Genomic DNA, 14,761 nt, shown 5'->3' with positions numbered 1-14,761 from the left:
CTGTGATTAATGTGTGTGAGCGTTGTATATAAGATGCGTGAGTTTTGTGCGTAAAGTGCGTGAGGTTTGTGCTTAATGTGCGTGGGGTTGTGCTTAACGTGAGTAGTTATTAAAACTTAAAGTTTGTGAATTAATATTTAAAGTGCGTGAGTTTTGTGCTTAATGTGCGTGAGGTTGTGCTTAATGTGCGTGAGTTTTGTACTTAATGTGCGTGAGTTTGTGCTTAATGTCAATAGTTGTTGAAACTTAAAGCCTGTGAGTTAATATTTAAAGTGCGTGGATTTTGTGCTTAATGTGCGTGAGGTTGTGCTTAATGTGTGTTGGTTTTGTACTTAATGTGCGTGAGTTTGTGCTTAAGGTCTAACACTTAAGTTGCATGTTTCTATCACTTAAGGTGCACCATTTTTAGCTTATACTTCTTTCTTCCAGACAGACTTTTTTTTTTTTTTTTTTTTTTTTTTTTTTTTTTTAATTTTCATTGATTTGAGCTGTTGATCTAAATTTGATAAACGGCTCAGATCTAACCGCACAACCGCACGGGAAGCTATACCCGCACCTGAACCCCTTCCCTATATATATATATATATATATATATATATATATATATATATATATATATATATATATATATATATATATATATATAAACACACATATATAGGGAATGGATCAGGTGCGGGAGGGGGCTTCCCGTGCGATTGGGCTCACATTAACCATTAAATTGACGCACTTTAACTACACAACACACGCACATTAACACACAAACAAAATACCTTCAGAACACAAACCAACGCAGCTTAAGCACAAAACTCACGCATCTTAATCACAACTCTCACGCAACTTAAGCACAAAAGTCACGCACCTTAAGCACAAAAACACACGCATCTTAAGTTTCAACAACTACTCACATTAAGCACAAACTCACGCACCTTAAGCACAAGACTCACGCACCTTATGAACAAGACTCACACACCTTAAGTACAAAACTCACGCACCTTAAGCACAAAACTCATGCACCATAAGTTTTCAACACTATTCAACCCACGCACCTCCGTCACAAATCGTGTAGATCCATCTATTATTTTTTAATGGTCTAGATTAGATTAAATGTGTGCGAACGCGAATTAAAAGTGTGCAAACACAGTTAATCGCGTTTGCACACATTTAATTCGCGTTCGCACACATTTAACCTAATCTAGACCATTAAAAAATATTAGATGGATGCACACGATTTGTTCTCACGTTCTCACCTAAGCAAGTGTTCTCATATGATTCTAAATCTCTCTCTCTCTCTCTCTCTCTCTCTCTCTCTCTCTCTCTCTCTCTCTCTCTCTCTCACTATATATATGTTTTTCTTTACTTCTATGGGTGGAAAAATTGACAGAACAGTCAACAATGGTAGTGCACCACCGACTTTTAGGTTACATGGTCAAAATTTTCACTTAATGGGTAGTTTGCTCCCACAATCTGGCGAGAGACCAAAGTTTGCTCAATTGTATATTTATGATACTCAAAATGAGATCACAAATCGTATAACTGCACTTGGGTAAGTTATGTACGTTTATTTAATTTAAATAAATTAACATCATTTTTTTAACAATATAGATTATAAAATTGTATGGGTTTTTCTATTTCAAACAGGGAAGATGAGTCAAACAATACAATCCATCGTGAAATTGTTAAAGACGTTAAAGATGCACTGGATGAAAATAATGTTTTGGTCCAGAGTTTTAGAATGGCCAAAACAGAGATGGAAAGTAACCATAGAGGTGATATTAAAATCAAACTCATCGGTAAGATGAACGGGGATGCAAGGACATATAACTTGCCACAGGTTGGAGAGGTGGCGGCATTGATTGTTGGTGATTTAGATCCAAACATGGGAGAAAGAGATATATTGGTGGAGTCTAAAGCTGGACATTTTCAAAGAATAACTGAATTAAATCCGGTATATCTCCCACTGCAGTACCCACTACTATTTCCTTATGGTGAAGACGGATACAGAGACGACATACAATTTACTACTCTTGAAGCCAGGAGTTCAAATGCAAGGAGTAAACTTAGTCCCAGGGAGTATTTCTCATTCCGTTTGCAAGATAGGTTCAATGAAATGTCAACATTGATTTATGCTAGACGGTTGTTCCAACAATATTTGGTTGATGCTTATACCATGATAGAATCAGGACGCTTGGTTTATATTAGGTCTCATCAAAAGTCACTTCGATGTGAATCATACAAATGTTTGACAGATGCGTTAACACGTGGTGAAGTAGATCCTAGTGCCCAAGGAAAACGCATAATTTTGCCATCGAGCTTTACCAGAGGTGCAAGATATATGGTGCAAAATTACCAAGATACAATGGCTATTTGTAGATGGATCGGATATCCAAGTCTATTTATTACATTCACATGTAATCCAAAGTGACCCGAGATTGAAAGATTTTTGCAACCAAGGAAACTCAAAGCTGAAGATATGCCAGATATAGTATGCCATGTGTTTAAAATGAAATTAAATGCACTAATTAAAGACATTCAGAAAGAGAAAATTTTTAGAGTGGTAGATGCAGCTAATTTAGGTGATTTCATCAATATATTTGATTATTTTTTATTGTTACATATCTTTTAAATAATTAGCAATTTTGAAGGTCTAATTTCACATTGTTTGTTTTTTTGCAGTAATTTACACCATTGAATTTCAAAAAAGGGGACTGCCACATGATCACATTTTGATATTCTTGAGCAAGAGTAACCCTTACCCTAATCCTAAAGATATTGACATGATCATATCTGCCGAGATTCCAAGTCAATTGTGCGAACTTGAGTATTATCAAGCTATAGCAGAATTTATGATTCACGGTCCATGTGGTGCAGTTAGGAAGAATTCACCTTGCATGATAAATGGTATGTGCTCTAAATTCTTCCCCAAAAATTTTTTTGAAAACTCAACAGTGGATTTTGATGGATATCCAATATATCGGCGTAGAGATAATGGTCGTACAGTACGGAAAAATGGGATTGACCTTGATAGTAGATATGTTGTTCTACACAATAGACATTTGCTTATGAAGTACAGGGCTCATATTAATGTGGAGTGGTGCAACCAATCTAGGTCAATAAAGTACTTATTAAAGTACGTCAACAAGGGTAATTATAGAGTCACAGCTGAATTCTACAATAGTGGGGTGGAAGAATCTACTGGAAAGATTATAGATGAAATCAAGATGTACTATGACTGTAGATATATTTCACCCCCTGAGGCCGCGTGGAGGATTTTTTGCGTTTGACATACAATTCAGGAATCCATCTGTTGAGCGGTTGAGTTTTCATCTCCCCAATGAGCAATCAATAATCTTTCATGACGATGATTTGGTCAATGATGTTGTAAATCGACCAACAGTAGCTCAAAGCATGTTTACTGCCTGGTTTGAGGCTAATAAAAAGTACGCGGCAGGGAGGGAGTTGACTTATTCACAGATGCCAACCAAATTTGTTTGGAAAAATGATAAAAGAGAATGGCAACCTAGGCAAAGAAATTGGGCAATTGGTCGAATCTTTTATGTGCCACCAAATACTGGTGAGATTTTTTATCTTAGATGTTTACTTAATATAGTTCGTGGACCGACTTCATTTGATGAGATTAAACAAGTAGATGGTGTTCAATACAATTCATTTAGAGATGCATGTTATGCACGCGGATTAATCGAAGATGATAAAGAGTATGTTGATGCAATCACTGAGGCAGCAACTTGGTCTTTAGCCCATTCGCTACGTAAGTTGTTTGTTACACTTCTGACATCCAATTCAATGTCCAAGCCAGAAAATGTTTGGGAAATGGTTTGGCAATACTTATAAGATGATGCTCAATATATTTCTAGAAGGAACCTCTCAGTCTCAGGTAACATTTATTGTTATATTATTAATTATTCATATCCATTTTTAAAAGCTTTACATCTTACGTTTTTTTATTCTTATATTATAGATTTAAGTCTAAATGAATCTCAAAAAACAAATTTTGCGTTGCTTGAAATGGAGAAGTTGTTGAATGCTTGGAACAAATCTCTATCAGATTATCCACCTACGCCAATGCCAGATGAAAACAACGATTGGTTTTCTGATAACAGGTTGTTGTTCGAGATGTCATATGATAGGGAAGCTCTATTGCATCAACATAATTCGTTGCATCCGAAACTAACGATGAACAGTTAGTCATATACAATAAGGTGATGGCAGATGTTGAAACTGAGAAAGGTGGAATGTATTTCGTTTATGGTTATGGTGGGACAGGAAAAACATTTTTGTGGAAGATAATTTCAGCAGCTATACGGTCCAAGGGCGAGATAGTTCTAAATGTAGCATCAAGCGGTATAGCTTCATTGCTACTACCTGGTGGTAGGACTGCACACTCCAGGTTTGCTATACCAATTGCTGTTAATGAAGATTCCACTTGCAACATCAAGCAAGGCAGTCCACTTGCTGAATTGATAATCAAATGCAAACTAATCATTTGGGATGAAGCTCTGATGATGCACAAACATTGTTTTGAAGCATTGGACCGAACAATGAGAGATTTAATGCGTTTCAAGAATTCAAGGAGCTCAACAATGACATTTGGCGAGAAAACAGTGGTGTTGGGTGGAGACTTTAGAAAAATTCTACCCGTTATTCCAAAATGTACTAGACAAGATATAGTGCAAGCCAGTATTAATTCATCTTACCTGTGGAATAATTGTGAAGTTCTTCGTCTAACCAAGAATTTAAGATTGCGAGGTCTTACTAATGAAAAGGATGTTCAGAAGTTAGATAGTTTTGCCAAATGGATTGCGGATTTAGGTGATGGTAATCTTGGTGAAGACAATGGTGTTGATTGCAATATAATGATACCGTCTTTAATTGTATTAGAAAACGAGGTTGATCCTATTAGGCAAATTGTTGAAAGCACATTTCCTGAGTACCGTTCTGGGAACATGGAAGAAAGACAACTGGAGAATAGAGCTATATTAGCTCCAACATTAGATGTTGTTGATGAGGTCAATGAATACATGAATGGTATTAATCAAGCTGCTTCAATGACATACTTGAGTTGTGATTCTGTTTGCAAGGCGGAGTCAAACTTTGATATGCAATCTCAAGTACACACAACAGAATTTTTAAATAGCTTGAGGTGTTCAGGTGTACCAAACCACTCTCTAACGCTGAAAGTTGGAACTCCAGTTATGCTGTTGAGAAATATAGATCACTCAATGGGGTTGTGCAATGGTACAAGGTTAATAGTAACACAGTTGGGAAATCATGTTATTGAGGGAAAAATTATAGCTGGGAATAACGCAGGTACAAAGGTTTTGATACCAAGACTATCTTTGACTCCTTCAGATCCAAGACTTCCATTCAAGTTTCAAAGAAAGCAGTTCCCACTGATGTTATCATATGCAATGACAATCAACAAAAGTCAAGGTCAGACGCTTTAACATGTTGGTTTGTTACTGAAAAAACCTGTTTTTAATCATGGCCAATTGTATGTTGCAGTTTCTCGGGTCAGTAATCCAGATGGTCTTAAGGTCTTAATATGTGAGGAGTCTAGAGGTCTTTTAAATAAGACTCAAAATGTAGTTTATAAAGAAATCTTTAATAATTTGTAATTGTTGTTTCATTAGTTTACAATGAAATATTTAATTTTGTGTATTTGTGACGTCTATAACCTTATTGACCATATATCGTGAATAAAACAAATTTTAATATATTTCAGCATAATATTATGGTCGTGCATCGCACGGGCGCAACTACTATTAATATTAATAATAATATTATTATAACATTGCCCCCTTTAAACCAAGTTGGATATATTGGTCATCCCAATTTCCTTCTTCAATTTGAAAAAATGTCTCCGTCTTCAAGTTGGATATACTGACTTGTATTTCGTTTTGTAAACCCACTTGACTCCAATTGGCTTCTTCCCAGGAGGTAAATCTGTTAACTCCCAGGTACCATTCTTTTCAATGGCACGTATCTCCTCATCCATCGCCTTAAGCCAATGAGTTTCTGTAGCAGCCTCCTCAAAAGTTAAAGGATCACAATATGCAAAGAGAGCAAATTGAATAATCTCTTCATCAGACAGGTCATTATCATGACCCAAAACATAATCTTGCAAGCGAGCTGGTAAGTGGTGCTCGCGCTGAGATCGCCGAACTGACGACTCTGGCTGTGAAGGAGACTGGACATTATCTGAAATCGGTTGCTCTTCAACAATATTTTCAACAGCAGGAATAACAACTGAACTTTCATCTTTTGCTAACCAATCCCATGCACCATATTCATCAAAAGTGACATCACGACTTATAACAACCTTTTTAGTTTCAGGATTGTATAGTTTATAAGCCTTTGAAGCGTCACTATAACCAATGAATATGCACTTCTCACCTTTATCATCCAACTTCTTTCTCAACGGATCTGGCGCATGTGCATATGCCAAACATCCAAAAACCTTGAGATATTTGATAGAGGATTTTCTCCCACTCCAAGCTTCTTCGGGCGTCTTATCACGGACACTTTTAGTTGGACACCTATTCAACACATAGACAACACAAGCAACAACTTCTGCCCAAAAATGCTTAGGCAGATTCTTAGATTTCAACATGCACCTCACCATATCCATGATAGACCTATTCTTCCTCTCAGTCACTCCGTTTTGTTGTGGAGTGTATCTAGCTGTCATCTGGTGTTGGATACCCTTCTTCTTCAAAAAATCATCACAGGCAATATATTCTGTAACTCTATCAGTTCTCAAAATTTTAATTTCATAACCACTTTGCTTCTCAACAAAAGCCTTAAATTGTTTGAAAACATCACATGCTTCAGACTTTTGCTTCATAAAGTAAACCCATGTTTTTCTACTGAAATCATCATTGAAAGTAATAAAGTACTTACAACCTCCATGTGAGGGAACATCTAACGAACACAGGTCTGAGTGAACAATCTCCAACTGTTTTGTAGCTCTCCTTGACTTGCCCACAGGGAAGGGATCTCTATGCCTCTTCCCAATCACACAAATCTCACATATACGATCAGGGACATTCACAACAAGTAAATCAGAAACAAGTTCCTTTCTTGCAAGATAGTTTAATCCAGAGAAATGAAAATGCCCAAATCGCATATGCCATAACCAATTTTAATCACAAACTTCAGAATTAAAGCAAGCAAGAATTGTATGCTTAATTTTCAAAGGAAATAGTCGATTTTGGGACATATTTACCTTTGCAATCAAAACTCCTTTAGCATCTGCAATGGTACAACACCCCTGAGCAATATCTATCTTATATCATTTTTCTGATAACTGTCCCACACTCAACAAATTTTGGTGTAGTTCAGGAACATAGAACACATCGGATATAAAATTGTGAGTACCATCCTTCAACTGAATAGAGATTTTACCTTTTCCCAAAATTGGCACCTTTGACTTATTGCCAAATGTCACTTCAGACCGGACTGATTCATCCAGTTCAGAAAACAATTCTTTCTTCCCACACATATGGTTACTACACCCAGTATCCAAGAACCATATGTTCTTATCTGCAGAAAAACTATCGCTGGCTAAAAGTAAAGTTTCAGAACTCTCACCAGACTTTTCAGCAGTATTTTTAGCAATGTTTGCTTGATTTCCACGATTGCTGTCCTCATTATACCAACAATCTGCAATCTTGTGCCCATACTTGCCACAATTGTAGCAATGAAATGGAAATTTACCTTGTTTGGTATTACCTCCATCTCTTCCTTGGTTGGAGTTACCACGACCTCTTCCTTGGTTGAAGTTACCACGACCTCTTCCACCAGAACCTCCTCTTCTTCTTCCACGACCTCTACCAGATCCTCCACCTCTTTGATTAGTGCCAGTCACATTAAGGGTGACTTGGCTCTTCAAAGCTTCTTCTGCTAGTGGTTCCGATTTTGACGCAATCCTGTCAATACGACTTTCTACAATACCTTTCAGCTCTGCAATTGATAAGAGCTCAGTTTTGTGTGACTCTGTGATCGAAGCCACCACATGGTCATACTTCATCGGCATAGTTCGAAGAACTTTTTCAACCACTGCACCATCTTCAATCGTATCTCCGTATAACATCATCTTATTCACCATATCAATAAGACGAGTGAAATACGCATCTACCGTTTCTGTAGAGGTCATCTCACAATTATCGTACAACCTTCTCAACGACTGCAACTTAGACTTCTGCGCCCGATCAACTCCTTTGTGTGACACCTTTAAGATGTCCCAAGCTTGTTTTGCTGTTTGAGCACGAGCTAATTGCCCAAAAATGGAATAATGAACACCTTGGTGAATCTGACCCAAGGCCAATTTATCTCGTCGTATAGCGGCTGCATCAGCTCCTTCGGGTAGACCGGGATCAACAAAGCTCCAAAGGTTTTGAGCTTGCAAATGTGTGGACATCATAATTTGCCAATAATTGTAATCGAGTTTTCCGTCCAATTTGGGACCCGACCATACAATATTGAAATTTGTAGCCATATTTCACTACGAACAATATCTCGAGGTTGAAAGGTTGACTGGCTCTGATACCAAATGTAAGATATATATATATATATATATATATATATATATATATATATATATATATATATATATATATATATATATATATATATATATATATATATATATATATATATATATATATATATATATATATATTATATAATATATCTATGTATTTATATATAATAATATATAAATAGGAAGAGAGAAAGAGAGAGAAAGATTAGAATGAATAATGTTTATTCATTGGGATGATTTAAAAAGTGAAAATACACCACATATTTATACTAAGAGAAAGCTAATAAATAAGAAGCTAATGCTTCATGTACTACTCCTATAATTTAGGCATGTTCCACATTAACATACATGACTCACCCATGTTTGTTTTTATTAAATTCTTTGACTTGGTTTAATTACTAATAATATTAATAATAATAATAATATAACAATATTTAATGTGATACATAGTGATTAATCATCTTTTGAACTTTTAGTATGATTTTATATATATATATATATATATATATATATATATATATATATATATATATATATATATATATATATATATATGAACATAAAAGAAAAAAAAATTAAAAGTATATTAGTATTTATGAAATTTACGAAACTTATTGTAAACTTGATAGAAATATAGGAAACGTTTGTATGTTTAGACAGAGGGAAAAAGTCTGTAGAGAAAGTTAAAAATTTTGATGGTGGATTTCGGGATTTTTACTATTTATATTTGTGAGAAAATAATCTACAAAAATTTTAATTTCATAGAGTATTAAAAAAAAAAAAAAGGAAAACAAAAAAAAAATGAAATAAACAAAAGAGTTTTTTCCAAAATGGTCCCTCTACTATTCCCAAAATGATCCCTCGATTGTTTCTCAGTGTATATTTGGCGTACAATAAGTAAACGAACAAAAATAACATCCATTTTAACACTGATTAGATGGAATATGTAACGGATGACTGAATTGGGTGAGTTTTTGAATGTCGAGGGACCACATTTGGTGCAATTGAAAGTTAAAATGCAAAATTAGGTATGAGCAATAGTCGAGGGATCATTTTGAGAAAAAACTCTTCAATTTAACTATTTTTGTGAGTAAATGTTATGTTCCCCTCCTATGTTTATATATTACTCCATAATATTTATCTCATTATGTGACAATACTTAATTAGATATTTTTTTTTTATTTATTTAATGGCAAAAATTTGTGTGAAATACTCACGGATCTTTATCCGTGAGATAGGTCGAGTTGTAGACAACTTGGTGTGTAAACATTATAATTTCATTTATAAGTATTACAATATTTATCATTAGTAACAATCCATTTTATCATAAATAGTATCACAATATCACATATAAGTATTACAATATTTATCATAAATAATGATTTATTTTTAATTCAAATTGGTGTTAAATTTTCTACAATAAGTATTACAATTTCTTTCAAAAGTAATGTTGGTTTTATGAAAATGTGGTAGTCAACAGCAAGCTGCCAACACTACCGTATCTTCAAATGGATAATATATGGTATGTTTGAAGAGTATCATATAGTGGAATAATAATGGCTTTATGAACAATACACTAGGAGAATAATTCTAGAGAAGAGATGTGAGTCACAAATGAACTACTTAAATACCAAATCTCAATCAGAGATTTTTCTAGACATGTATGGTCATTCTACCAAGATTGATTCTCACATACATGATTAAACAAAATATTAATTGATAATATGAGGTGATAATAGTAAAGAAGACGAAGACTTTACGTAGAAAACCCCAAAAGGGTAAAAACCACAGGCAAAGATAAAGGTATTTTCACTATTAGGAGAATATTACAATTTCATTAATTTCTATGTAGTAAAGAGGAAACTATAGAGAGTTTCTCTTTTGCAAGAGGTCGTGAGTTTGATTCTCACAACTCCCCTCACTTTGTTTTACATCCTCCCAAATGCTCTGTCGGGCCGAGGTGTGGGGGGCCCTTAGGGTTGGGGTTCAGCCTTTTGGAAGAATAATAATAGCTATAAGAGGGGAGGTTTGGGTGATTTTGAGATTGATGAGAATGGTAGATGGCTAGAGTATTTATAGTTGAGATTCAGGGTCCAATCTTGTAAATAACATAAAGTTTAGGGAATAAAATAAAATTTTCCCATCCACTTATCTATAAAATATATTTTCCCCATAATTTGTCACCAACTCCCCATAAGTTGTCTTCAATTTGTCTTCAAGCTTATGTAGTATATTCCCCAAAGTTATAACATTCCCTTGTGAAAAATTAGGTATTGTTGCCTTCCATGCCACTTTTGACCATGGTAACATCCGAATCAAGCTTGATTTTCTTCATAAAAGTTGTAGTCCTTTGAGTTATCTTTCCATCGGTTTAAGAATCACATGATTTGGACATTCATGTGCCAAGATATGATTAAAGTACGGCACTATTGATAAATTGGGTGAGAAATACAGCTTCATGCCATTTTGCTCTAATTCATCATTCCTTAATTATATCTTTATAATTTTGATTGGGTTGGTTATTTAGGCTGGATCGCTATATATATTTTAAGCCTTCACTGAACATCTAATGGAAATATACTGGCAAATCACTCTGGGCCGGTCGTCCAAGCCCAAATATTCATGCCCAAGCGTCTCACCCAACAAGTAGCATTTCACATATAAGTATTACAATATTTATATTAGAATTTCACTTTATAACTATCACAATTTCAGTTATTAGTATTACAATATTTATCACTAGTAACAATCATTTTATTCTAAATTTATAAAATCACAATTTTCACATATAAATATTACAATATCTATTATAATAACAGTTTATTTATTTCAAATTAGTATTAAATTTTCTATACTAAGTATTATGATTTCTATCATAAGTAACAAGCAATTATCTTAAATTCAACCAATCTCACGGGCTAAGATCCGTGAGACGGTCTCACACAATTAAGTGTAACTCTTAATAAATAAGAAGGTTCTTTGTTTAGTAGTGGCTTGAAGGACAGAGTCCAGTACTATACTATCGAAATGCGACACTAACTACTACACAAATATAATAAAATAAAGTTATGTATTCGCTACTTGCGATAGGCAGCATGAAAGCGGGAAACGAAATATAGGGAGATAGAGGATGAAACACAAGAGAAATGTTTAAATTTGTGCATTTGCAATTCTTTAAATATGCATAAAATGGTAATTGTTTACTAGTTCTTTTTAGGAAATACATTTCTGAATCTAAATTAGGGAAATGATTTTGAAATGTTTTATAGATTTTTTGTACGTTTTTTTAGAGGAAACACCTTCGAAACGTGGAAATGCTCACCCTGGAGTTTCTATGGATCATAGGCGATAACTTTTGGTATAATGGTAAGTGTTTAATCCTGACAATTGGCAGCAGAGTATACCACCAGAGAAAGAAAGTTACGACTTCACTACTAGCTATAGATTTTGATATAATGATAACAACTTGGTCGTCACATTTTTTTTTTAATTAGGAGGGGTTAACCAATTCATGAGTAAATTAACAATGAATATAAATAATTTCATTGTTACATTAAGAGTTAAATATTAGGAGATGGAATTAAGAAGGGAAAATTAGCATTATTCATTTTCTTACAAATGAAAGCAAAATTATGTTTTGTAACTCAAAAAAAAAAAAATTAATTAAAAGAAAAACATCACCCTTCAATCATCAATTATATATAAAAAGCAATAAATTCTTTATACACCTCGATGAACTATCCAACGGCACTCTTTCCAACTCAGTTGTTTGTCTCATATTGGTCAGGTGATCTATACATCTATTTCTTTCACGAATGATGTATGTAGCAAGCATATTACAATCCCACAAATGAACAACTACCGTCCTTCTCATCAACTCCTCACATTTCAAAACTCTTACTAGGACTTCAAAATCTATCTCTACCTCTGTATTTAAAAACCCTTTTAAAAAAAATCATACTTTTTTGTAACCAAAAAAAAAAAAAGGAAATCACTTTTTTCGAATTATTTTGGTTCGTTTTGTACTTTGAAAATGTTGACAAGACTATTGGTTGACTTTATTTTCTAATTTTTACTTTATTTTTGTGATAAATACATGATTGACTCATAACACAAGCATATTCTTATGTTCAATAATAGTGGACTTGAGAGAGTGGCATGTGAATATTACTGTTTTAATCGCCTTCCATGAGGCTATTTGGTTGACTTTTAGCTAGGGATAGCAATGGGTCAGGATGGATCGAGAAGGGGTATAACCCTTGCTTGACTACCTTATATTTTTTCCATCCACTCCCACTCCCAACCCGTATCGAGTGGAGTTTTTCAAAACTCACCCCATCCTACCAGATGCGAATGCCCACTACGGGTACCCATCACTTAAATCATCTTATTAATTTTTATTAAAAAATAATATTTAAATTACTTACGCATAATAAAATAATAAAATTCATTAGTTATACTAAAACATAAAATAATAGAAATATTCAAGTATAATAACTAAATTGTTAATTTTAAAAAGGGAAAATCACACTTTTGGTCCCTCAATTGTTGCCCGATCTGCAATGTGGTCCTTCACTGTCAATTTCAGTCAATTAGGTCCTTCAATACTTTAAATTGTAGTCAATTTGGTCCTCCGGTCAGATTTCTCTCAAACCATAGTTAATATCATGGAAACTTTGGTAATTTCACAATAGCCTTAGTTACCCCAATTTCATTTCAGCCGGATTTGAGAAGCTCGTTGGAGAATTTCACTCTCGGGCACAACTCACTTTTCCCCCGGTTCTCCGACAACCTGAATAAATGCGCTAGCCTGAAGTATTTAGATCTCGGGAACAATTTATTATCTGCGTCGCCATGTCAACGCTCAGTGAGCTGACACATCTGTACATGAATCGTAGCGGATTCGTCGGGAAATTTCCTTGGAATTCGCTAGAAAATGTTACGAAGCCGGAGGTTCTTAGGAAGGGATTGGAAACCTCACGGAGCTTATCGATTTGGAGCTGTCAATGAACTATCTTTCCGGCGAAATTACTGTCAGAATTTCGAACCTTTGGAAACTATGGCAGCTCGAACTTTACAACATCGAGCTCACCAGAAAGCTATCGGCTGGGTTTGGGAACCTGACGAACCTGGAATGTCTAGATGCTTCCACAAATTATCTCTACGGTGATCTCACCAAGATTAGGCACTTGACCCAACTGGTAAGTTTGCAACTTCTTGAAAATCATTTTTCCGGCGAGTTACCGTCAGAGTTGGGGGGAGTTCAAGAAATTGGTAAACTTGTCTCTCTACACCAACAGCCACTCTGGTCAACTCCCTTCAAACCTGGGCTCGTGGGCAGAGTTTGATTTCATCGATGACGTCTCAGAAAATTTCTTCACCGGACCAATTCCGGTGGAGATGTGCAAGCAGGGGAAGATGAGTCAGTTGTTTCTTCAAAACTCCAATATCAAATTCTCCCTCTGCCTTCGCGCCTCATCTCTCTTTCGCCTCCGTCCCCGCCGCCATAAAGTTCATAATTTTCTAATCTCTGCTTTCCCACATGCCTACTTTCACAGCCATCACCTTTCGGTTTTGAGAAATTTCGCTCCAAACCACAGGCGTATTATACCAATAAGAGCATCGGTAACGGTGTCGCGTATTATGGTGCTCGGAGCGAGGAAGTGGATGATTCCAAGCCTCCGTCTGTCAATCATGTTTATATTTCTCCGGCTCTCTATATAACTCCAGTACTAGCTTCGATCCTCGAGATTTCCTTTGCACCGCTCTCGTCGTCTCCGTATGTCGTTAATCAGAAGCGTCGTGGAGGAGAATGTCACATGAACGGGAAAATCGATGGATTTCAAGTGAAAATGAGCAGGAGAATGAGGAGGTAAAGAGGGAAAAGCGAAATTACTAAAAAGTCCATGGTATTAACTATGGTTTGAGAGAAATCTGACCGAAGGACCAAATTGACTACGATTTAAAGTTTTGAAGGACCCAATTAACTGAAATTGACAGTGATGCACCACATTGCAGATCAGGCAACAATTGAGGGACTAAAAGTGCGATTTTCCCTTTTAAAATAAACTTAGTAGTTTAGATATAAAAATTGTAAAAACTTACCTAAAGTTATAGAAACTTTTATAATTAACTACATATTAATACTTATTTTACTATTATATATATACAATTATACATGGTGGGTCGGTTGGCGTT

At 35.1% G+C, this 14,761-nt stretch overlaps 2 protein-coding genes across 2 annotated transcripts; both read left to right on the top strand.

Annotated features, from left to right (window-relative positions):
• Window positions 1-1,445: 1,445 nt before the first annotated feature.
• On the top strand, window positions 1,446-4,206 carry LOC109173852. Its single transcript, XM_019323192.1, has 6 exons — window positions 1,446-1,546; window positions 1,642-2,324; window positions 2,677-2,901; window positions 2,950-3,144; window positions 3,239-3,769; window positions 3,980-4,206. Exons 1-6 carry the CDS (start codon window positions 1,446-1,448, stop codon window positions 4,204-4,206), a joined length of 1,962 nt encoding a protein of 653 aa, XP_019178737.1.
• A 17-nt stretch (window positions 4,207-4,223) lies between these two features.
• On the top strand, window positions 4,224-14,439 carry LOC109173844. Its single transcript, XM_019323180.1, has 4 exons — window positions 4,224-5,328; window positions 5,524-5,555; window positions 13,630-13,764; window positions 14,122-14,439. The coding sequence occupies exons 1-4, from the start codon at window positions 4,224-4,226 to the stop codon at window positions 14,437-14,439; spliced, it is 1,590 nt and encodes a 529-aa protein (XP_019178725.1).
• Window positions 14,440-14,761: the final 322 nt, after the last annotated feature.

Source organism: Ipomoea nil, unplaced genomic scaffold, assembly GCF_001879475.1.
Source record: "Ipomoea nil cultivar Tokyo-kokei standard unplaced genomic scaffold, Asagao_1.1 scaffold0146, whole genome shotgun sequence".
Classification (NCBI taxonomy): domain Eukaryota; kingdom Viridiplantae; phylum Streptophyta; class Magnoliopsida; order Solanales; family Convolvulaceae; genus Ipomoea; species Ipomoea nil.
The sequence above is the reverse complement of the archived record's forward strand: the minus strand, read 5'-3'. Positions and strand labels throughout refer to the sequence as shown.

Coding starts and splice junctions, on each gene's coding strand:
- LOC109173844 (XM_019323180.1), top strand. CDS start 4,224: ATGGCAGATGTTGAAACTGAGAAAGGTGGAATGTATTTCGTTTATGGT. Junction 5,556..13,629: donor GTAATCCAGATGGTCTTAAG/GTCTTAATATGT, acceptor AAACTATGGCAG/CTCGAACTTTACAACATCGA. Junction 13,765..14,121: donor TTAGGCACTTGACCCAACTG/GTAAGTTTGCAA, acceptor CTACTTTCACAG/CCATCACCTTTCGGTTTTGA.
- LOC109173852 (XM_019323192.1), top strand. CDS start 1,446: ATGGGTAGTTTGCTCCCACAATCTGGCGAGAGACCAAAGTTTGCTCAA. Junction 2,902..2,949: donor TTCACCTTGCATGATAAATG/GTATGTGCTCTA, acceptor AAAACTCAACAG/TGGATTTTGATGGATATCCA. Junction 3,145..3,238: donor ATTAAAGTACGTCAACAAGG/GTAATTATAGAG, acceptor CTATGACTGTAG/ATATATTTCACCCCCTGAGG.